This window comes from Gigantopelta aegis, chromosome 7, assembly GCF_016097555.1.
Source record: "Gigantopelta aegis isolate Gae_Host chromosome 7, Gae_host_genome, whole genome shotgun sequence".
Taxonomy (NCBI): Eukaryota; Metazoa; Mollusca; class Gastropoda; order Neomphalida; family Peltospiridae; genus Gigantopelta; species Gigantopelta aegis.
Window position 1 is genome coordinate 6,245,822 of NC_054705.1, and position 26,726 is coordinate 6,272,547.

Consider the following 26,726-nt stretch of genomic DNA (forward strand, 5'->3'; position numbering starts at 1 on the left):
TAAGTTCAAGGGCCATAACTCTGTGAAAAATTGGTAAATCGCCATAAACGTTAAACTTGATCTGTAACAGTACATGATATATAAATATATACACACACAAAATTTAATCTCAATATCTTCAGACATTGAGAAAAATAAAATCAGGCAAATAAATTTTCATATCTCCCAATTTCAAGGGCCAAAACTCTGTGAAAAATGGGTGAATTGCCATGAAATTCAAACTTGATCTGTAAAAGTACACGATAAAGCTATACACAAAATTTAATTTTAATATCTTGAGGCATTGTTAAAGAAATATATTCAGAAAACAATGTGTGACAGACAGACAGACAGACAGACATACAGGACAGAGATGAAACCTATAGTCCCCTCTAGTTGAACCAGTAGGGGTCTAATAACAAGAGATATCACTACCTCAAAACATTCATCTAAATATAAATAAAACAAGAATTCCGAAGAATTACATGTCTTGTCTACCATAAACAGAATTATACGTCTTGCCTACCATAAAAATAATTTATTATCATTATTTAAATTAGCATTGGTATGAACAGTCACAGACAACCCCTGCAATTACCCATGGACATCAGCAATACCGTTTATGGTAGGCATTAATTATCATTGTTACGAACAGTCATAGACAACCCCTGCAATTACCCAAGGACATCAGCAATGCCGTGGAGTTTTTAATTAGCATTGGTACGAACAGTCATAGACAACCCCTGCAATTACCCAAGGACATCAGCAATGCCGTGGAGTTTATAATTAGCATTGGTATGAACAGTCATAGACAACCCCTTCAATTGCCCAAGGACATCAGCAATGCTGAGGAGTTTATAACTAGCATTGGTACGAAGTCATAGACAACCCCTGCAATTACCCAAGGACATCAGCAATGCCGTGTAGTTTTTAATTAGCATTGGTACGAACAGTCATAGACAACCCCTTCAATTGCCCACGGACATCAGCAATGCCGTGGAGTTTATGATTAGCATTGGTAAGAACAGTCATCGACAACCCTTCAATTGCCCATGGACATCAGCAATGCCGGGGAATTTATAATTAGCATTGGTATGAACAGTCATAGACAACCCCTTCAATTGCCCAAGGACATCAGCAATGCTGGGGAGTTTTTAATTAGCATTGGTACAAACAGTCATAGACAACCCCTTCAATTGCCCACGGACATCAGCAATGCTGGGGAGTTTTTAATTAGCATTGGTACGAAGAGTCATAGACAAGCCCTGCAATTGCCCACGGACATCAGCAATGCCGGGGAGTTTATGATTAGCATTGGTACGAACAGTCATAGACAACCCCTTCAATTGCCCATGGACATCAGCAATGCCGGGGAGTTTTTAATTAGCATTGGTACGAAGAGTCATAGACAACCCTTCAATTGCCCACGGACATCAGCAATGACGTGGAGTTTTTAATTAGCATTGGTACGAAGAGTCATAGACAACCCTTCAATTACCCAAGGACATCAGCAATGACGTGGAGTTTTTAATTAGCATTGGTACGAACAGTCATAGACAAGCCTTCAATTGCCCACGGACATCAGCAATGCCGGGGAGTTTTTAATTAGCATTGGTACGAACAGTCATAGACAACCCTTCAATTACCCAAGGACATCAGCAATGACGTGGAGTTTTTAATTAGCATTGGTACGAACAGTCATAGACAAGCCTTCAATTGCCCACGGACATCAGCAATGACGTGGAGTTTTTAATTAGCATTGGTACGAAGAGTCATAGACAACCCTTCAATTACCCAAGGACATCAGCAATGCCGGGGAGTTTTTAATTAGCATTGGTACGAAGAGTCATAGACAACCCTTCAATTGCCCATGGACATCAGCAATGCCGGGGAGTTTATAATTAGCATTGGTACGAACAGATATAGACAACCCTTCAATTGCCCACGGACATCAGCAATGCCGGGGAGTTTATAATTAGCATTGGTACGAACAGTCATAGACAACCCCTGCAATTGCCCACGGACATCAGCAATGCCGGGGAGTTTATAATTAGCATTGGTATGAACAGTCATAGACAACCCTTCAATTGCCCACGGACATCAGCAATGCCAGGGAGTTTATAATTAGCATTGGTACGAACAGTCATAGACAACCCCTGCAATTGCCCACGGACATCAGCAATGCCGGGGAGTTTTTAGCTGTGGAGTTTGCCGGGGAGTTTATAATTCTCCACGCCTATTTTTGGCCTTGGACTATATTCAGTGTTTTTTTCAATGACATGTTTAATTAAATGTGTTTATCATTCAAAGACCCAATAACATTTATTTCATTTCTTCTTCTGCATTCAGTTTCTTAATGCACTTTAGAAAATTCAGTTTGGAAGTTTTACCACCTCCATGAACTCTGCAGTCAAAGTTTTTCTCTGACTGTTCTTTGTTGTGTCCAGATGTTCTGTCTTTAAATTAATATTGGACATCTTTGCAGTATATTGGGGTTCTATGTCACAGAGTCAGATAATTTCTGGGGCCCAAATTAAGCCATAAATGAGTGGCTAGTATGCATAGATAATGGTCTCAATTACCAAGAAGCAAACCAGTATAAGAAAACACCTTTTCCCACAAATTTGTACCAACGGCCCCTGACCATGAATTCCTCAAAAGGCCGCCCAGATTCTATCAATCTACCCTGCGGTGTATTTATAAATCATTTATGAATAATTTATACTTAATAAAAATGTACACATCTGTCTAAGTGATCACAGATTTAAACTGTCTTGATTCCCTTTGTGTCAATGTTCACGGAAATGGAATTCTCTACACGAGAGCTACTAGCGTCTTCTGGACCTCGCGACAACACCTGCAAATAATAAAGGGAAACAACTCTTAGAGACCTATGTAGTGGTACAGCAATACAGTATACAAATAATGTTGGAACAAGAAATTGTCGACTAGAAACTTGTAGTCTTTTACTGAGGTGTCTGAAGTGGAGGGGAAAGGGGGTAATTTTTTAAGAACTGGATGTGTGCATCATTATCTCATGTGGAATGTACCTTGTGTGATTCGGTTATCTTGATCCCATAATGCTCTAAAATACATCTCAGACATCCTAAGATTTCACACTATCGCAAACCTTCCCCACACCCCATACTGTGTTATAAAAGGGACATTCCTGAGTTTGCTGCAATTTTTAAGATGTTATCGACTAAGAGAGACTTTTTAACGATTGTAATTACATAGCAAATACATTTTCCTGCGTAACATATTAGTGGCTGTATACTAAACATGTTTCTGATCGTTCTAATATTTATACTAGTGTAAATTTAATTTTATTTCCTAAAATATTTGTTTTGTAGTGCAAAATTATTTGAAGATAAAATCCAGTTTGGGCTTCTTACAAATATTAAGATGACTACAAACACATTGAATATACAAACACTGATATTCTAAACAAGAAAATATATTTAATATGCAAGTTTAATCGCTGAAATATTTTTTTAGTTAGAAACATTTTACAATGCAACAAACTCAGGAATGTCCCTTTAACAGCAGGCCATAGTTTTTTCTTAGCAGGGCATGTTTTTTTTCATCTATTTTTAACAAATAATAGCAGGTCATATTTTTCTTCCTGTTTCGAGCCCGGTAATATGGAAATTGCCACTAACTACTGCCAATAGGAGAACTTTATACCAACACTTCTTTTACACTAACCTCTTTAACAAACTTTAAAATTGTTTCGTAGTAACCGGGACACGTCCAGGTCTCATTGTGAGTCCCCTGCTCAAACTGAGAAAACTGCTTCAAAGAACTTCCCGAATGCTGTAATACACATACAACTGAGTAAAACATTTGTAATACATGTTGCATCTGTTTGACCTGAAACAACAACATACACCTGCATATACAGTCAACAACATACACCTGCATATACAGTCAACCCTCTCAAGACAGGACCCTCTGTAAACCAGAATTCACTCAAAACCGGATGTTTACAGAGTCCATTTTTAAAAACCAGAAGCCTATTACACTAAACATCGTAAGTTTATGTCTACAACTAGCAGTTATACCCGACATTCATTTACACATGTCATTACAGAAAATGGAGTATTTTAAAAACCAGAAGCCTATTACACTAAACATCGTAAGTTTATGTCTACAACTAGCAGTTGTACCCGACATTCATTTACACATGTCATTACAGAAAATGGAGTATTTTAAAAACCAGAAGCCTATTACACTAAACATCGTAAGTTTATGTCTACAACTAGCAGTTATACCCGACATTCATTTAGACATGTCATTACAGAAAATGGAGTATTTTAAAAACCAGAAGCCGATTACACTAAACATCGTAAGTTTATGTCTACAACTAGCAGTTATACCCGACATTCATTTACACATGTCATTACAGAAAATGGAGTATTTTAAAAACCAGAAGCCTATTACACTAAACATCGTAAGTTTATGTCTACAACTAGCAGTTATACCCGACATTCATTTACACATGTCATTACAGAAAATGGAGTATTTTAAAAACCAGAAGCCTATTACACTAAACATCGTAAGTTTATGTCTACAACTAGCAGTTGTACCCGACATTCATTTACACATGTCATTACAGAAAATGGAGTATTTTAAAAACCAGAAGCCTATTACACTAAACATCGTAAGTTTATGTCTACAACTAGCAGATATACCCGACATTCATTTAGACATGTCATTACAGAAAATGGAGTATTTTAAAAACCAGAAGCCGATTACACTAAACATCGTAAGTTTATGTCTACAACTAGCAGTTATACCCGACATTCATTTACACATGTCATTACAGAAAATGGAGTATTTTAAAAACCAGAAGCCTATTACACTAAACATCGTAAGTTTATGTCTACAACTAGCAGTTATACCCGACATTCATTTACATGTCATTACAGAAAATGGAGTATTTTAAAAACCAGAAGCCTATTACACTAAACATCGTAAGTTTATGTCTACAACTAGCAGTTATACCCGACATTCATTTACACATGTCATTACAGAAAATGGAGTATTTTAAAAACCAGAAGCCTATTACACTAAACATCGTAAGTTTATGTCTACAACTAGCAGTTATACCCGACATTCATTTACACATGTCATTACAGAAAATGGAGTATTTTAAAAACCAGAAGCCTATTACACTAAACATCGTAAGTTTATGTCTACAACTAGCAGTTATACCCGACATTCATTTACACATGTCATTACAGAAAATGGAGTATTTTAAAAACCAGAAGCCTATTACACTAAACATCGTAAGTTTATGTCTACAACTAGCAGTTATACCCGACATTCATTTACACATGTCATTACAGAAAATGGAGTATTTTAAAAACCAGAAGCCTATTACACTAAACATCGTAAGTTTATGTCTACAACTAGCAGTTATACCCGACATTCATTTAGACATGTCATTACAGAAAATGGAGTATTTTAAAAACCAGAAGCCTATTACACTAAACATCGTAAGTTTATGTCTACAACTAGCAGTTGTACCCGACATTCATTTAGACATGTCATTACAGAAAATGGAGTATTTTAAAAACCAGAAGCCTATTACACTAAACATCGTAAGTTTATGTCTACAACTAGCAGTTGTACCCGACATTCATTTACACATGTCATTACAGAAAATGGAGTATTTTAAAAACCAGAAGCCGATTACACTAAACATCGTAAATTTATGTCTACAACTAGCAGTTATACCCGACATTCATTTACACATGTCATTACAGAAAATGGAGTATTTTAAAAACCAGAAGCCGATTACACTAAACATCGTAAGTTTATGTCTGCAACTAGCAGTTATACCCGACATTCATTTACACATGTCATTACAGAAAATGGAGTATTTTAAAAACCAGAAGCCGATTACACTAAACATCGTAAGTTTATGTCTGCAACTAGCAGTTATACCCGACATTCATTTACACATGTCATTACAGAAAATGGAGTATTTTAAAAACCAGAAGCCTATTACACTAAACATCGTAAGTTTATGTCTACAACTAGCAGTTATACCAGACATTCATTTAGACATGTCATTACAGAAAATGGAGTATTTTAAAAACCAGAAGCCTATTACGATGTTTAGTCGTAGATTTACGTTTACGTACCAAACTAGGCTTACGATGTTTAGTCGTAGATTTACGTTTACATACAAAACTAGGCTTACGATGTTTAGTCGTAGATATTTACGTTTACATAGCCTACAAAACTAGGCTTACGATGTTTAGTCGTAGATATTTACGTTTACATACAAAACTAGGCTTACGATGTTTAGTCGTAGATATTTACGTTTACATACAAAACTAGGCTTACGATGTTTAGTCGTAGATTTACTTTTAGATACAAAACTAGGCGTACGATGTTTAGTTGTAGATTTACGTTTACATACAAAACTAGGCTTACGATGTTTTGTGAAATTGGGCCCAGGACAGAACTAAACTTCTCTAAACTGGATCCCTCTTAAAACTGGACATTTGTTTTGGTCTTGAGGGTGCCCAGTTTAGAGGGGTTTCACTGCACCTGAATTTTACAACTGAAAAGACTGGTGCATAATCTCAGCTTACATTCTTCAAATAATTATATGCAGAAAGCTAGAAATGAGAATCATGCAATAACTGAGTTCAATGCGCAGGCCCTAGTTTCAGCCAGTGAATATGGACACCTGCAATACACATTTGGATACGGTTATAACAGAGAGAAGCTAAAGTCTGTGATGTTCAAACAGAGAAAATACCGTTTAAAATAACCAGAGCGTGTCTCAATAACCATTACTTTTCAGCCAAATGTGTGTTTTTAGAATTATGAAAAAAATGCATTTCGGACCCTGCAGTTGACCTTTGACGGCCAATAGAAGAAAGGAAGGAACGGTTTTATTTAACGATGCACTCAACACATTTTATTTACAGTTACAGGTATATGGCGTCGAACATATGGTTATGGACCACACAGATATTGAGAGAGGAAACCTGCTGTTGCCACTTCATGGGCTACTCTTTTCGATTAGCAGCATGGGATATTTTATATGCACCATCCCACAAAGAGGATAATACATACCATGGACTTTGTTGCACCAGTTGTGGAGCACTGGCTGGAAGGAGAAATAGCCCAATGGACCCAATGACGGGGATCGATCCTAGAGCGATGGCACATCAGACGAACATTGTACAACTGAGCTACCTTGACTGCCAATAGCTACACATCTAACTGCGACAAAAGAAACGCACCTCGTACATATCTTTCATCATTCTCGGAGGAACCAACTGGTCCCCTAAACCGGACAGAAACAACGTTGGTAGTCGGATTCTTGGTATCAGCTTGAGCGACTGAAACTGAAATTGAAAGTGAGAATAATTATTACTGGTTCAAAATCAATATTTTCAAGATAAAGTTCAGTTTTTTTTAGTTTGTTTTGTTTATCAACACAACTGGAGAACATCGATTAAGTAAATCATCTACTATTGGATGTCAAGCATTTGATAATTCTCTCACATAGACTTAAGTTAGTTTATTTTGTTTAAATACACAACTGGAGAACATCAATTAAGTAAATCATCTACTATTGGATGTCAAGCATTTGATAATTCTCTCACATAGACTTAAGTTAGTTTATTTTGTTTAAATACACAACTGGAGAACATCGATTAAGTAAATCATCTACTATTGGATGTCAAGCATTTGATAATTCTCTCACATAGACTTAAGTTAGTTTATTTTGTTTAAATACACAACTGGAGCACATTGATTAATTAATCATCGACTATTGGACAATAAATAATTGTGACAGATGTGGACATCTAATATTCAGTTTGCTTGTTGTGTTTAACAGCGGCACTGGCACTAAAGCACATTGACAGGATTTCTGCCAGAGGTAAAACGAGTATGGCGCCATACCCAAATTGTTTTTGCAGATTTTTTAAAGTTAACCTTTTGATAAAATTAATTACCCTTATCATTACTGTATGATTTTCTTAACCCTATCCCTAATTTTAACCTATTTTCTTTCTGGTTGTATTCAGTTCTATAGCACCATACCCCAAAATTTCATTCTGGCAGAAACACTGATTGATTAATTAATTATTAACTATTGACAATCTATTTAACTATGTCCAACATTGGATAATTCTGATATATAGACTTGAAGCCTGTAGGAACAACATATGGAAGTTGGGGGAGGGGTCTCTTGAGGGGTGGAGGCACAAATCAGATTTTAATTTTTTTTATATAGTGTTGGAAAAAAAACCCCAATTATTTTTGTCTTCAAGTAGGATGGGCACAGGACCCCCCCCCCCCCCCCCCCCCAATTTGGTATACCAGTCATGGTACACTGGCTGGAACAAGAAATAGTCAACCGACAGGGATCAATCCCAAACAGGGGTGTTGTTAAACAAAAGAAACTTCATTGTTTATATATATATCTACATGTACTATTAGTTACGCTGTTTTTTGACAGGTGTACAATCCTGTACGCCTGTCAAAAAAATGCATAACAAATTTATTACCTTTTAGATCTTTGTTTTATAATTAAACTAAATTACACCAACAGTCAAACTTTTAAATAAAGTACATACACATTTTGAGTTTAATAACATAACACAACCTCAAAATATATTGAATTTGTTGGTTAAGAAATAACTATGCAAGGTATTACTGGATTTTTTGTTAGCTCTTTGGGTATTAAGAGTGAAACAAGGATTCCAGGTGGTTTCACCTTGAAATCATTTCAAACCGTGTTTTCGCAAAGGGAGACAACTCTTAGTGCTTTATTATCTTGCAAATTTTAAATGTTTATGATTATGTTGTAATCGTATCGGCAAAACAAAATCAAACACCTGCTGGTGAACACAAATATTTGTTGTGTTTTACTCATTTGTAGAACCTGTTAAAAAGCATGTCAAGTTATTACTTAAAATATGTTCGTCATAATTAGACCAAGTTCTAACATGGTAATTAACTGATATGCAATGGCAAATTCTAGCATTAACTTTTAACATGCAAAAAACCTAAAATCTAGCAATTTAGTTTTTGATAAACGTGCTCAAGAAATCTTCAAATAAACAGTAAAAATGAAATTTACCGAAATGTGGTATTCCAATTCATAATGAATTAAAGACTTTTAACAAATTCAATCAGTGAGGCATGTTGGAGAATTTTTTTGGGTCTCATCCAGGTTGTATTTTTGTACAACTAGTTGAGCAAGTCACGTGACATTTCGTACACCCTGGAAAATTCTGTATTTTCCCACAAATGACAGAGTGTACTTGTGGTATGCATTCACTACTGACCAATCAAAATGCATGAAATTTACCTAAACGGTAATAAATGTATGTAAGTGTGTGTGTGTATTAAATTATTTCTTATTTTGTTTGTCCATCAATATATTAAAAATTTATTATATGCATTATATTAAAGAATTATTATATAATCAAAATGTTTTCTACCCAGTTCAAACAAGCTTACCTGGTTCTTAAAACACCAGGTGGGTACATATTTTAAAAACGCCAGGTTAAATAAAGACTTGGCTATCTCGGGAACCGACGTAAATGTATTTTCCAGTATCAGTCCCGCGACCAGGCTGGCATAGTAGGGTTGAGCAACTAGGTGAATTGCCACAGCGCCACCCAGTGAGCGTCCAAAAATAAATATTTTCTTTTTGTCTATATCGGATCTTTTGAACAAGAAATCCATGGCAGCCTCAGCGTCTTGGTATAAACCTGAAAAATAATAATGATAATAATATCAAACATGCGTTCTTAGGGTACTACTATTTAAAGCAATACATGTCCAAACCCTACCACAACCTACACATTTTCTAGAGTCACATCTATGTCAAAAATTGGTAAATCGCCGTGAAAGTTAAACTTGGTCTGTAACTTAATTATTATTTTTTACTAACTCTTGCTTTGATTTGTTTGAAATGCATATATATTACAATATATATACAAATATATTTTACAATATGCAGACAGAAACATTTCTACCAAATAATTTAATTTACTACCAGAAAAACCCCCCAAGCCTTCTAAGAGTACTGCTAAAACAAGAAATGTTCTCTACCTGGCCCAACAAATTTTCTTATCTTCTAAGTTCAAGGGCCATAACTCTGTTAAAAATGGGTAAATCACCATGAAAGTTAAACTTGACCAGTAACTGAACATGATAAAGCTATACACAAAATTTCAGCTCAATATCTTGAGGCATGGAAATACAAAATCCGGAAAAGATATTTTAGTATCTCCTAAGTTCAAGGGCCATAACTGTGACAAAAATGTGTAAATCGCCATGAAAGTCAAACTTGATCTGTAACATTATATGATACAGCTATACATAAATTATCAGCTCAACAGATCAAGGCATTGTGGGAAAAAAACCCCATCCGGAAAACCATATGTGGGACAGACGAACAGACAAACAGATAAAACCTAGAGTCCCCTACCGGTCCAGAGTCACTTCCCCTTGGACTGATAGGGGATTAATAACATTAACATTCTCAACTGTATAAACCCATAATGATTGGTTTCCAATCAATCTGTAACAAGTCACCAACAGATGCAGATCGACACAGACTAAAGAAAGGGACAGGACGCAGCCAGTAGTAAAGCATTACGGTCGGTTTAGGATCGATCCCCGTCGGTGGACCCATCGGGCTATTTCTTGTTTTAAGCCAGTGTACAATGACTGGTATATCAAAGGCTGTAGTACGTGCTATCCTATCTGTGGGCTAGTGCATATAAAAAGATCATTTGCATCCAATGGAAAAAGGTGGAGCGTTTTCTCTCTAAGTCTATATGTCAGAATTACCAAATGCTTGACATCCAATGGCTGATGATTAATAAATCAATTTGCTCTAGTGGTGTCTGCCAGAAAATAATTTGAGAGACCGTAATAGAAACAAAACAGATCACATGTGCTCCTACAAGGTGCTTAAAGCTTTTAAGTCTTTTGAAATTGGGTGCTGTATTTCATGTATTGTGACAAATTTTAAACTACATAACATTTTTAAAAATTATTAAAATGTCTCCATTAACTTGGATTTTAGAGTACATAGTTTCACCCTCGGCACCCTCTGGCAGAAACCCTGCTAGCTAAAACCACTAAAATATAATTTCAGGCTGTTCAGCACACACTTATGAAAAAGTAGGACAAAAGTAGGATTGAAAATATAGAAAAAGTAGGATTGAAAATATAGAAAAAGTAGGACAAATGTAGGAAAATAGAAGGAAAAAGTAAGACAAAAGTAGGACTGAAACAGTATGTAGAGCAGGGTTGAAAATTAACATGAAAATCAAGGTCGCCAGCAGGGCCAGTTTAAGAAAAATCTTACTGGCCCTTCTCAAATTCAACTAGCCCTCCAATTATCACACTGAAATTTAACTGCACAGCAAAACTCAAAACTAGAATGTTTTTTTTGTTGAATAATAACTATGTGCTCACCATATATAGTCCGTTTGTATTAAAAGACCAGCCTCGGTGGGGTATTGGTTAAGCCATCAGACTACAGGCTGGTAGGCACAGGGTTCGCAGCCCGGTACCGGCTCCAGCCCAGAGCGAGTTTTTAAGGGCTCAATGGGTAGGTGTAAGGCCACTACACCCTCTTCTCTTTCACTAACCAAATAACAACTAACCCACTGCCCTGGACAGACAGCCCAGATAGCTGAGGTGTGTGCCAAGGACAGCGTGCTTGAATGTTAATTGGATATAAGCACAAAAATAAGTTGAAATGAAATGTATGGAAAGAAAAACGATGAATTGGCGTTTAACTTCATAATGAATCAAGTTAAAATTCATATAAAAACATGTTATTTAACTTTTAAACCATTACAACTCAAATAAAAAAAATTGAAAAAGAAATTCAGTATAAATAATGTTAATGTAAATGTTACTTTACACAGCTTTTCTCATATACACAGGCACTAGATACATGTAGAGATCCATGGAATCATCCACTATTTTGCCAAATGCCCATTCGACTCTGCTTTGTGCAGATATACGGCCCTGATAATGTATTACAGGTTTGTCATTCAGATTACTTTGTATGTTCCATCAATTGCATTAAAATAAGTATCAGAAAAAAAAAAGAGTTTGATGTTTGCAGTTTGATGGTAATTTGTAACTAATGTTTGTTTTTGTTTACATTGAACTTTTACTCCCAATAAAATGTTATTTGAGATGGTATGGGTTTAAAAATTTATAAATTAATGTTTTTATATGAATGTTATCTTTATTCATTATTTTGGCTGTGTAATACATGTTCTGTGTCTTCTGCTGCCAGATCTGTAGTGTGTTTTGTTACATTCAATTCAGTTTCAGTGTGTTTCCTTTTTAACTGTTACCATACTCGCCAGACCCTAAAATCGATGGTTGCCCAACAGACTACCTTTGTAAAATTCTTAGTCACCTGTAGCAAATAAAGGTCGCCATGGGCGGCTGCTAATTTTCAACCCTGGTAGAGACATTATTCATGCTCATACTAGGAAAATGAATGTGTTAAATCGAAAAAGTGGTATTATTGAGAAAACACTTTAACATTTGTTATGTGGTCAGTGTTCTCGCTGCTCCATTTAAGCATGGCAGCTTGCCCCGTTATTGCATTTTGCCACCCTCCATTCACATTCTGCCGCCCTCCTTTACTTTTTCAGTGCCCCTCTTTATTTTCCCACACCCTACTATATTTCACAGCACCTATCTCAGCTAGTTTCAAATGCACACTATTTTCCCTGAAAAACAAACTGATCAGTCTGCACACTTAACATCAAAGGAAACAAGTTGCAGTGTACTAAAAAAACAACTGATAAAAAACTTCAGTAGCTTACGACAGTTCCCGTAACTTTTTAACTTCCTCTATTGTAACCCATGCATACCAGTATCCATTTGTATGTTTGATACACACAATAAAAGTTATATTTTATATGAGCAAGGAAAACATTTTATTTTTTATAGATTCAGCAATATTTGACTGAAAAACCATAAATTTATTTGGCGCCAAATTTGTCACATGGTCAAAACAGTCATTCTGTCGTTTGTGTCCACTAACTATCGTCTGATATTTTGATTTAATTGGTTGTAACATGATTTTTACTTTCTGTCATTTATTTATTCAGCAATTCTGTATAATATATTAGAAACTTTTCATTTTGGGGGATATCACTGCTTATAAAAACAATGGAAGTGGTAGTGTTCATCATTAAAATCATGTATCTTAGGTGCCAAATAAAATATACACCGCCTTTACAAAAATGAAACTGGCGATATCGATGTGATTGATTCATTCGATAAAGATGGGAACAGAAATTCATAACTGTTGACTTTTATAATAACACACTTTAACAGCAATTTGCGCATTTTGAAGAAAAAGTAGGAAGAACTAGGAAAACAGGTATTTTGAAGAAAAAGTTGGAAAAATTGGACAAAGACAAAATCATAGGATCGCTGGGCAGCCTGTAATTTATCTCAAGATTTTAATTCCATATAATGCTCTTCTACAAATTTCAGAGGTTCTAATTTCCCCATACACTATCCCAAACCCAGCATTATCTTATTTCCAGCAGTCTCACGTGACGTCACATAAATAATACACCACCAGCTCACTAGGTGGCACTCATGTTGAATATATATCTTGATGAAAGTCTGTAGCAGACCAAAATGCCTTAATTTAGTATTCCTTCAAAATTCAGATACAAATCTATTAGTCAATAGTGTTGTTGGTGGCTTAATTACACAAACTACCTGTAACAAGCAACAGTACCATGTTTGCAGTTTATTGGCAAAATTCAGGCAACAAAAAATATGTTTCCCATCACAGGGCTCAAACATTAAGAATTTGTTTCCCACGGCAATTTTTAAAAGAAACAGACCACCAATGGCAATTTTGAGCCTGCCTATGGCAATTGTCTTAAAAGTGACTATGCAGCAAATAAATATATGTAAACATTTCAAACATGCAAATGCTAAATATTGGCAGATCATGTATTGTACACCGGGTGTATACATTTTGTCATTGTGGAGGAGCTTTACTGACAGCACAAAAGTGTTGTCGATGATGCTCTCTACCTACGCCAATTGCCATCGTTAAGTTCGATCCCTGCATTATCATGTAACATAACCCACCATCACCAAGATTACTGAAAACTGTTTTCCATGTGTACCAATAACATCAGGACATGAAACAGAAAAGGTGTTTCTCATAAAACGTTTTAATCTTGAAGTGTGTATGACTGAGTTTTATTAGCTCTCTCTACTTTTAGTTGCAGTGCTTTCAAACAAGTAGCGTATCATGGTCTTAGTGAACAAGCTATGACGTACTGGTTGACGTGACTATGTCTACTCTTAGTTGCAGTGCTTTCAAACAAGTAGCGTATCATGGTCTTAGCGAACAAGCTATGACGTACTGGTTGACTTGACTATGTCTACTCTTAGTTGCAGTGCTTTCAAACAAGTAGCGTATCATGGTCTTAGTGAACAAGCTATGACGTACTGGTTGACTTGACTAGGTCTACTCTTAGTTGCAGTGCTTTCAAACAAGTAGCGTATCATGGTCTTAGTGAACAAGCTATGACGTACTGGTTGACTTGACTATGTCTACTCTTAGTTGCAGTGCTTTCAAACAAGTAGCGTATCATGGTCTTAGTGAACAAGCTATGACGTACTGGTTGACTTGACTATGTCTACTCTTAGTTGCAGTGCTTTCAAACAAGTAGCGTATCATGGTCTTAGCGAACAAGCTATGATGTACTGGTTGACTGGACTATGTCTACTCTTAGTTGCAGTGCTTTCAAACAAGTAGCGTATCATGGTCTTAGTGAACAAGCTATGACGTACTGGTTGACTTGACTAGGTCTACTCTTAGTTGCAGTGCTTTCAAACAAGTAGCGTATCATGGTCTTAGTGAACAAGCTATGACGTACTGGTTGACGTGACTATGTCTACTCTTAGTTGCAGTGCTTTCAAACAAGTAGCGTATCATGGTCTTAGTGAACAAGCTATGATGTACTGGTTGACATGACTAGGTCTACTCTTAGTTGCAGTGCTTTCAAACAAGTAGCGTATCATGGTCTTAGTGAACAAGCTATGACGTACTGGTTGACTTGACTAGGTCTACTCTTAGTTGCAGTGCTTTCAAACAAGTAGCGTATCATGGTCTTAGTGAACAAGCTATGACGTACTGGTTGACTTGACTATGTCTACTCTTAGTTGCAGTGCTTTCAAACAAGTAGCGTATCATGGTCTTAGTGAACAAGCTATGACGTACTGGTTGACTTGACTAGGTCTACTCTTAGTTGCAGTGCTTTTAAACAAGTAGCGTATCATGGTCTTAGTTAACAAACTATGATGTACTGGTTGACTTGAATATGTCTACTCTGACAGTTCACGATATGATAAAATTTGTAAAAAAAATTAATACACACATGTATCAAAGGTGAAAAAATCTATAAAATAAACTCACCATGTTCCGTGGGTGATCCGTCACTCTTCCCAAACCCTCTGTATTCCACCATCAACACATTGCAACCACAGGTCTGATACAGTCCAAACATGTTCATTAACCTACAAAACACACACACTAGACTAGAAACACGTAATGAGCCTACAGTTAATAAAATGTATCTATTAAACTTAAAAAATATCTGAAAATCAGTTATTTTTTAATAAAATATAGTAAAATTATTTCGCCAACTTAAAATACGATTCGCCAATTGTTTTCAAAAATTCACTATTGGCGAATTTGGAGACTGCCAGAGCTAGCCCTGATTCAACAAATTCTCTAGCTCTCGGTCCTGGCTAGTGAATGTTTGGTCTGGGCTTGTGGAATTTATCATCTGTATTGCTATAATACATAGGGCACTAGCCAAATGTTCTGTGAGGGAGAGTGACTTTCTCAAACATTTGTCAAACCCTGAACTGGCCAGCGGGGTAAAGACATGTCCAATCAAATATGCAGTCTCATAGATGCCAGGGCTTCTAGAATCTGTATACAATTCACTAGCCATGGGATCAGTGATTAAATTTTTTTACTAGCCACGATTAAAAATCCACTAGCCCTACTTTACTTTAAGTTAATACAATTTTACTAAATAATAGTAATAACCAGATATGTCACCTAAAGAGGGAGATACAGCTTTAAAACACTAATACTGGGGAGTTGGGGTGGGGGCATGATATTCATATTTACTAACTAGACTTAACTGCAACATTTGGGGAAAAAAATTCACTAGCCGTCGGGCATGGCAGTAGTAGTTATATACTAGCCCAACATTGAATATCACTAGCCATGGAGTAGGGCTACCATAATCTAGAAGCCCTGGATGCATAACAGCAGCGTCCCACTGTTTTGAGTTGCTTTTGCTTTGAAATGTATATATAGAGGATTTGTCACAAGTATTTTTTAATATGGAAAATATCAACCGAGTCTATGTTAATCGGTATTTGTAGAGGCTCTGTGGACACAAATACTGATTACCTAGATGTGGTTGATATTTTACATATTTAAAAAACAGGAGTAGCAAATTCTATTTATCCTATAACATTTCTAAAATAACATTTTAATTAAATTTTTAGTAAATTACAGTATTAAAGTCGCCTCCATTGATAATATGACGTCATCACGATTAGCTCAAATTAGCTTGACGTTACACATTTTAACTAAAGCTTTGAAAACGTTACGCTCAGGTACACAGGTCTTGTTGGCTTGTAAGCAAACGACCCATCCACAGCAACACATTACCTAGAGACGTTGCAAATTTGTATACCATTATTAACCGGGTTAATACACTAAAATTATCACATGGGTTTATTACATGGATATCATGGGTAAGTTATAGGATAAATATATACTATACATCAGGAAATGTTATCGATCATAAAATGTTAGCAAATTTAGTGATGTCAGACACTAATTTAATAATTCATGATGCTATATTTAAAGAGACACACAACACTGTACGAAAAACCTTTTGTGTGATTGTTTTGTTTGTGATTAACTCAAGGCACACACTATTGATTAAACCAAAAGAACAGTAAACCACACTAGTTAGTTAGTCAGCATGCACACTACTGCAATTTTCTACTACAATCAAGATGTCTGTAAGTTACAGGAAAGATGATTAATTAATCAATGTGCTCTAGTGGCGTGGTTAAACAAAACAAACTGTTTTTCTCATTTATTCATTCTTTCTTTATCAAAGTCTGTGGCATTGTAGGAATATAGAAGACAGTTACTGTATAGCAGTGTTTGTAACAACAAGCATTCTGAGAGTACTGCTAAAGCATGCATGTCCCCTACCAGCCCCAACACATTTCCGAATCTTCCAAGTTCAATGCTATTAAAAAACGGGTAAATTGCCCTGGGCCACGTTCCACAAAGCGATCTTAGCCCTAAGATCACCGTAAGTGCATAGCTACCTTATGCACTAAGGTGATCTTAGTGCTAAGATCGCTTCATGGAACGAGGCCCTGAAAAGTAAACTTGATCTGTAATGTTCAGTACTTGATAAAGCTGTATACAAAAATTAAATGTCATCTCAATATCTTCAGAGATTTATTAGGAATCAGAGATTTGTTATTAGGAATCTAGTCATACTGAATGTGACGCTGTTTATATGGCATACAAGAAAATGTAAACACCTTCAAACAAAATTCTTCATCCGTGGACCCATTACACTATTTCTCTTTCCAGCCAGTACACCACGACTGGTATATCAAAGAACATGGCATGTGCTATCCTGTCAGTGGAATGGTGCATATAAAAGATCCCTTGCTACTAACTGATAAATGTAGCAGGTTTCCTCTCTAAGACTAATATATACGTCAGAATTACCAAATGTTTGACATCCAATAGCCGATGATTAATAATAATAAAGCAATGTTCTCTAGTGGACTCGTTATTTAAACAGAACAAACTTTATAACTGTTTACATGGCATGCAAGCGCAAATATTTTTTTAAAATTAGCAAAATAATTACATAAAATAAGAGATATTTTGTAAGAAAATAACTGGGAAATTTGTGCAATTTTTGAAGTTTAACATATAATTTGGCAAAATTTTCTCCTGTCCCAGATTAATTATTTCAGGTACGGTGTCGGTAAAATCACGGAACCGAAATTTTGTTTCCCATAATTGTTATATTGAGTATGACTATTCAACAAAAATAAAATATACAGGATTTGTCACAAGTGTTTTTTAATATGGAAAATATCAACCGAGTCTATGTTAATTGGTATTTGTCGAGGCTCTGCCAAGACAAATACCGATTAATTAGAGGAGGTTGATATTTTAATTTTACATATTAAAAAAACATGAGTAGTGAATTCTATCTATCCTATAACACTTCCAAAATAACATTTTAATTCAATTTTTAGTAAATCACAGTACTAAACTCACTGCCATCGGTAATATGACATCATCACCATTAGCACAAATTAATTTGATGTCACACATTTTAACTAAAGCTTTGAAAACGTTACGCTCAAGTATACAGGTCTTGATGGCTTGTAGGCAAATGACCCATCCACAGCAACATATTACCAAGAGACCTTGCAAATTTGCATACCATTATTAACCGGGTTAATACCAGGGTTGAAAATTAGCATGAAAACCAAGGTTGCCATCAGGACCAGTGGAAGAAAAATCTTACTGGCCCTTCTTAAATTCAATTAGCCCTCCAATTATTACATTGGAATTAACTGCACAGCTAAAATTAAAACTAGAGTGGGTTTTTTTGTTTTTGTTAATAATTAAACCGTTTGCGTTAAAGAAAACCGATGAATTGACGTTTAACTTCATAATGAATAAAGTAAAACTTCATAATGAATAAAGTAAAACTTAATATAAAAACATGTCATTAAGTTTACCCATACCAACTCAAATGAAAAAAAATTGAAAAAGAAATCCAGTATAAACAAAGTACCATTAAAATAAACATATTAAAGGTAGAACTGTGCATGCTTTAGTAAACTAGTCTGGTAGTGGCAGTCCTCTTTGTGGCAATGCAAGAGGGATCGATTAAATTTTGTGGTGATGCAAGAGGAGTGAAATTCCCAGCAAATGATTTCCTCGGGAGTGGCTGTTCTTCTAGACAGAGATCCATGGAATCATCCACTATTTTGCTAAATGCCCATTCGACTCTTACTTTGTGCAGAGATACGGCTCTGATCATGTATTATGGTTGTGTCATTCAGATTACCTTGGATGTTCCATCAATTGCCTTGAAACTTGTATCACACAAAAAAAGAGTTAACCAATGCAGTTTGATTGTAATTTGTGAAGAATTTTTTTTTAATTTACACTGCACTTTTACCGCCAATAAAATGTTATTTGAGACGGTATGGATTTAAATCTTAATAAATGAATATGTTTTTATGTGAATTTTATCTTTATTAATTATGTTGGTGATGTCAAAATATAGAACATGTTCTAGGTCTTCTGCTGCCACATCTGTAGTTGCGGTGTCTTTTGTCATATTCGATTCAGTATCGGTGTGTTTCTTTTTTAACTGGTACCATACTTGCCAGACACTAAAATCGATGATCACCCAGTGAACTACCTTTCTAAAATTCTTAGACCGCTAATTTTCAACCCTGTAGTACACTAAAATTATCACATGGGTTTATGACATGGATATCATGGGTAAGTTATAGGATAAATACATGTATATAATTATATTGAGTATGACTATTCAACAAAAACAATAAATACATGTATATAATTATATTGAGTACGACTATTCAACAAAAACAATAAATACATGTATATATAATTATATTTTAAAACAGTTTCCAGTGGGTTCCCATTACCACAAGGCACGGAACGGAAAAAGTTTTTGCCATGAAATTTTAAATCGTATGGCCTGCCCAGAGCTAGCCCCGATTGTCATTGTGTACCTGTGTCCCACATTCCCTGCATTACCGTGGAAGTAGATGATGGTGGGCGCCCCGGGGGCGGTGTGTTTGACAAGTACGAGGTTGATGCTGGTCCCGTCGCGGGTCCGCGTGTACTGGCTGTCGTACGGGAGGTTCAGCGAGTTTGGCATCTCGACGTACAGGCGCGAGTGAGGAGGCTCATCCGGGTGATACAGTAACATGTCCTGGGAGTAGTAGAACAAACCTGTGAGAAAAAGACCTGTGACTAAGAATTGTTTTAAATCACTGATTCCATGGCTAGTGCATGTCTGTAAACATTCTAGAAGCTGTGGATTAATGGAAATACACCGTGTATTACTACCGTAGGGCTTCCACGAGGCCAAAATAGTGAACTCGAGTACTCGAGGGTCAAACTTGACACATACCCGAGTACTAGAACAAATCTGCGAGAAAAAAACACAAAATGAAACCATTGTAAATGTTATTAAAGGAAAGGAAATATACAATATATTAGGGCCTCCATGAGTCAAAAATCACCACAAGAAAGTACAGCGCATGTTCGTTTCTTTGTGTAGCATTGGTACTCAGTAAGTACCGGTCACCCAGGTTTTTGGCATATTTACAATCAAAAAACCTTTTCACAATCAAAAAACCTCACAAAAACCATAATTCTGCCAAAATCGTATCCAATAAGTTTTTTTTTATATATTTTATTGACAGTTTATCAATATTATATGATTTACAATTTACACGAAGCACAAATATTGTTGTTAGTCCTAAACATATGCATACGTCCGTTTCCGCCTTGTTTGTAAAATGCGGAACAGGACAGATTTGTTTCGAACAATAGGTATTGCTGTAGTGACGTTTTTTCATTGGGAAAAACCGGCCTCGGTGGCGTCGTGGCAGGCCATCGGTCTACAGGCTGGTAGGTACTGGGTTCAGATCCCAGTCGAGGCATGGTTTTTTTAATCCAGATACCGACTCCAAACCCTGAGTGAGTGCTCCACAAGGCTTAATGGGTAGGTGTAAACCACTTGCACTGACCAGTGGTCCATAACTGGTTCAACAAAGGCCATGGTTTGTGCTATCCTGTCTGTGGGAAGTGCAAATAAAAGATCCCTTGCTGCTAATTGGAAAGAGTAGCCCATTAAGTGGTGACATCGGGTTTCCTCTCAAAATCTGTGTGGTCCTTAACCATATGTCTGACGCCATATAACCGTAAATAAAATGTGTTGAGTGCGTCGTTAAATAAAAAATTTCTTTCAATACGAACTGAATTGCGTAACCGTCACGTCATTTAACGTAGCTTGGGAGTTAAAGTTAATAGCAGTAGTACTAAATTCTTACACTTTATTTTTGTCTCAGTACATTTTAACAGTGGTCCATAACTGGTTCAACAAAGGCCATGGTTTGTGCTATCCTGTCTGTGGGAAGTGCAAATAAAAGATCCCTTGCTGCTAATCGGAAAGAGTAGCCCATTAAGTGGCGACAATGGGTTTCCTCTCAAAATCTGTGGTCCTTAACCATATGTCTGACGCCATATAACCGTAAATAAAATGTGATGAGTTCGTCGTTAAATAAAACATTTCTTTCTTTCTTTCTTTCATTGGGAAAAAGTTTTTTGAGTGTAAATATACCAAAAACCCGCTTTACAATATTTACAATAAAAAACCCATTTCCCAATCAAAAAACCTCACAAATGCGTGACAGAACAGAAATTATATAAAGGTTTATATTTATATTCTGTTAACGTTTACTAATAAAACTTTAATATAAACAGCATATCAATACACCCAGGGAGTACACCAATACAAAAAAGTGTGGTGTCTTGGTGTATTTTTGGGTATCTTGGGAGTATATAATCGGACCCTAAAATCAGTCCTGTTCCTCATTTTACAAACAAGGCGGAAACGGACATATGCATATGTTTAGGACTGACAACAATATTTGTGCTTCATATAAATTGTAAATCATATAATATTGATAAACTGTCAATAAAGTATATAAAAAACCTTATTGGATACAATTTTGGCAGAATTATGGTTTTTGTGCGGTTTTTTGATTGCGAAAAGGTTTTTTGATTGTAAATTTATATGCCAAAAAACGGGTTTTTGGCATATTTCAGGTGACCCGTAAGTACTGGTTAACGGAGCCTGGCGATCTCGCCCCGTGTCGATCTCGCCCTTGCGAAGTCGCCCCGGGTGAGTTCACCAGGACTTATTTTCATTGTTAGGCAAAGTTATCATAAATATTAGACATACATTACAACATATATTACAGTATATATCTACTGTCATTATCAGCATGTTTTTGTGCCAAAACTACAGGGTTATACCACTTATACTACTATTTTTGTGTTGGGACACGCTGTGGCGAGATCGCCATATTTACTTCCGTGTTGCATGTCTGTTTAGCGAAGTCGCCAGTACATTATAACTCAACAATATTCAAGTTACAAGCAGTTTAATGTTTACTTCATTAAGTAAATACATATGCAGTAGTCATGTTTTGATTTTCTTGTAAAATGTAATACATTGGTAGTTTACATTTCTGATGATTTCACTTGCAAGCCGGGGCGAGATCGCCAGGATTTTTCTTGTTTAAGTTTACATTTTAACGATTATTTGATGTATACTAAATACTAAAGTATGTACTGAACAGACGAGGTTGCTATACATCGTTACTCGATGATAAGTGTTGTTTATTTATAATAAATACATGGACAGAATTCGCATGTTATTTATTAGATATACATGTATTTCACTTTTTCAGACTGGGGCGAGATCGCCAGGATTTTCTACGATTTGGATTTCTGTTGGGCGAAGTCGCCTACATATTACTTGACAATATCTTCATGGGTACAGTTTATTATAATACATACACGTAAAGTACACATTTATGGTTTGTTTTCATCATGTAATGTAACATTTTTTAAGTTTACATTTCTTATTATTTCATTTTCTCAGTGTAGCATTTTTATGTTGGGTGAAGTTGTCACACGTTACTACGCAACTATTTGTCATAAGTGCACACTTTGAGGTTCAATTTGGTATAATAAATATATGAACAAGACAACATTCATTTATTGTTTTGTTTTTATTGTGTAATGTGTAATTTTTGTAGTTTGCATGTCCAGGCTATGGCGAGATAGTCAGAATTTTTCCACATTTCACTAACTACTCAGCGAGCCATTCGTTAGGCATATAACCATTATTTCATTAATAATAAATACATAAACAGTACTTACTTGTTTGTTTTCTTGTATAATGTGATATATTCGTAATTATTAGTTCTGTCCATTCCACTTCAACAATCACTATGATTTTATTGAGTGATGCATATTCGTTTATTTCATTACAGTAAATAAATAAATGTACAGCATTCACAATTAAATTGTATGTTACTGTGAGTGAGTACATCCTTTGGTTGAAACTAAACAGTGGTAATTAATGTGAATGGTAATTAAACATGGAAGTGCTGTTACTGATAACCGTTCACAATTTACTGAATTAATGCCATCATTACTTGATTAATCTTGATTGACTGATTAACTGTTCACCATTACCCCCGATTACAGTGTGCACAGTATTCACTGTCATAACAGAACTCACAAGACATGCCTTGTTCTATTAATTACACTGCTGTTTTAATCAGTTAACGTTGTTAACCTCTTAATCCATTAACTTTTATAAAAAGCTTCTCACAAATATGCACACATCATTCGCTTTCACATTTTTCTTACCTCGACCTTCAGACAATGAAGTTGTCTAGCGAGAACGTGGTGATTTCTCTCCCCCCCACCCTGGGGGCTGTGTTGCGTGTACTTGGCCCACTAGTCAAGTACCGCATTGAACACAATGGAGACAGTGCTGTTGTAACCTTGAGTTACGGAGCTACCAACTCATCAGGATCGAAGAGGAGGAACCGGAGGCGGCGACCTAAGACTTCGCAGGGGGGACCAAACCTGGCGGCTCAACCGCCAGGAGCGGTCCCACCTGCCCCGAAGAGGAAGATCAGACCAACGGGAGCGAGACAGGGTGATCCAAACCCGGTGGCTAAACCACCGGGGGCGGTTCATTCTGCGCAGCCGCTCCCAGTTTCTGACCGGAAGCACTCGCCAGGAGCGGAACAGGGGGGACCAAAGCTGTCAGCTCCACTGACAGTGGCGATCCCTCCTGACGACCCACCTGCTGAGATGGAAACTGGACACGTCATCGTGACGGACCCCCCAGCGAGCCCACAAGCGCCTTCCACTGATGATGATGTTGTTGCCGACCCTGCAGCCGGAGGGGAGTCCAAGAGGAGGAAGATGTCAACGGTTTCCGAACCGGGGACACTCGACCAATCCAAATGGACTATCGTATGTGAAAACATCCCATCCAAATGGCAGGGTTGTATCCACGGCGACTTCACAGACACCAACCAACTAAAGGGACTCTGGAATGAGAACAACTGGCGAAACCTACCCAACGGAATTGGGAAATACCAACTGCACTCAACAGGAACTGGCAACCAGATCCACGTGACTGCAAAACAGGACGGACTGTACAGGCAAGGACTCTTGATACCGGATATGACCAATACTACTATCCATCGTATCCTCAAGATAGTGCTGAGAGATATATATCCGGCAGCCATCTACAGGAATATCAAGGTCCTGATTGAAGGACTCCCCAACTTCAGGCCTGGACAGTCCATCACCTCACCATGAGTCCTGTTATACCAACCTCCTACCAACCTTTACCTCCGTGAGTACCAACCTTTTTTATTGGGCTAGTTAGACTTTAAACGTTTTGGAAGCAGTTCTAAATTCTTATGTTCATTTTTCTATAAGTAGTCTAACGCATTTTATTTTGGCGCCCGTTCAATTGCTCAAAATCACCTTAAAACTTTTCGGCCGAGCAGTCTTAACCATTTTTGGCTAAAATTTTAGAGTCCAGACATGTATCGGTATGCAGTACTCTTTGTAGACTTAGGTAAAAAACAGGCTTCACCGAGGAATCGAAATTCAGCCAATCAGAACACGGCTCCCACTCGGTGTTACTTCTTGTTTATGAAGTGTCTGCTAGTCGGTCCGCGCTAACTAAATGGCTTTTTTCCAAATTCCGCCCACTTCAAACTTACCCCCCCCCCCCCTGCTCCGGAGTCAGTTACTGGCGAAGTCAGAGGCTAATTCCGCAGTGGGCGTGCCTGAACCTTCGTGGATAGGGGCACGTAAATAAAGTTACCCATACCATTCGCTTTCAAATACTGAGATAGAATTTACAAAATATGGCTGCTAACGGATGCCTTATTTGCAATCATCCAGTTCGTCCACGTCAGGAGGGTTTGCTCTGTGGCGGTTGCACCCTGTGGCAACACAGGATGTGCAACAGTGGCATGAGTCGAACCAGATATCGCCAGTTAGTAAATTCACAGGAGCCGTTTAACTGGACATGCGTTAGGTGTTCGGTCCAGGAGTAAATATGGCGATCTCTCCACAGCGTGTCCCAACACAAAAATAGTAGTATAAGTGGTATAACCCTGTAGTTTTGGCACAAAAACATGCTGATAATGACAGTAGATATATACTATAATATATGTTGTAATATATGTCTTCTAGCAAGTCTAATATGTATGATAACTTCGCCTAACGATGAAAATAAGTCCTGGAGAACTCGCCCGGGGCGACTTCACCAGGGCGAGATCGACACGGGGCGAGATCGGGCTTGCGGTGAACTCGTATGGAAAACTTACTCATATGGGGGAAAATGCAGTGAAGTCGTATTTAAATCCACAAGTGAACTCGTATGGAAGACAAACTCGTATGTGGGAAAATGCAGTGAACAAACTGATATATCCATAACTGTATAGCAACTTGTTTGTAGTTTTTATGCAGAGTTCGACAAATCCGCTAGCCCAACGTCCATGGCATTGGCTAGTGTTTTTTAAGTTCGGGCTGGTGAGAAACGCAAAACATGCATGCATTGTTTACGGTTTCTGTTGCAGGAAATAAGTCTAATGACATGCGTGTTTTAATTACAGGTGACTGCCGTTGACGCACAAACTGCGGTTGACACGCAAATAGTTGACTGATGGTGACATAAATATGAAGCATGTATACAAAACAAGTGTCAAAATACACATTTAAGAGAAATATCAAAGTTAGTATATCTGCATATCCATACATCCCCATATGAGTTCACCGTTATTTTTTCCATACGAGTTCGTTTTCCATACGAGTTTTCCGTTCATACGAGTTAGTTTCCATGCGAGATCGCCATACTTCCTGGTTAACAGAATGTAAGATTAATGTCATGACTGGTGGACTGAAGAGTAATCAAACTAAACCTCGGTAGTTTTAGTGTTTCCTCTAGCCTTCCCCTACAATGTAGGCTACATATCAATATCAATAAGGGGAGGGCTGGAGGTGACTCGAGTTACTAGAGTAAGAGTACAAGCATGCACTCGAGGTTAATGATCGATGAACTAATTATTAACTTACCAAACACCGCTAGAATTAACATGAAAGACGCTCCCAGCCCGCCTTCAAACCAAAACACAAGCAAAATAATCAGCAACGCCGTGCTCGAGAGTTTCCAAAACCTCGACAACACAGCCATAACCAGCGAGCTAACCAACTCGATGGTAGCGAAACCAGATCCAATCACAGATGTTTTGACAGGCATTTTGATTTTGATTTTGTCTTCCGTTTCACTTTCAGTTTGTTCTGAGGACATAGCAGAAAAGCACAAAACTATTATACAATTCCAAAGGCACTATATCATGATTATTTTACTGTATATATCACAGACACAAATAGAGCAAAGCTTTAAAACAAATTCGAAACTTCTAAACATTCGTAAGGT

The 26,726-nt window shown here is 36.9% G+C and overlaps 1 protein-coding gene across 1 annotated transcript; it reads right to left on the bottom strand.

Moving 5' to 3' along the window:
* Positions 1 to 247: 247 nt before the first annotated feature.
* On the bottom strand, positions 248 to 26,726 carry LOC121377035 (protein ABHD13-like). The gene is made up of 7 exons (XM_041504877.1): positions 26,363 to 26,726; positions 19,897 to 20,119; positions 15,464 to 15,564; positions 9,481 to 9,734; positions 7,248 to 7,352; positions 3,688 to 3,795; positions 248 to 2,836 (listed from the first exon to the last, which is right to left on the bottom strand). Exons 1-7 carry the CDS (start codon positions 26,595 to 26,597, stop codon positions 2,744 to 2,746), a joined length of 1,119 nt encoding a protein of 372 aa, XP_041360811.1. The 5' UTR covers positions 26,598 to 26,726; the 3' UTR covers positions 248 to 2,743.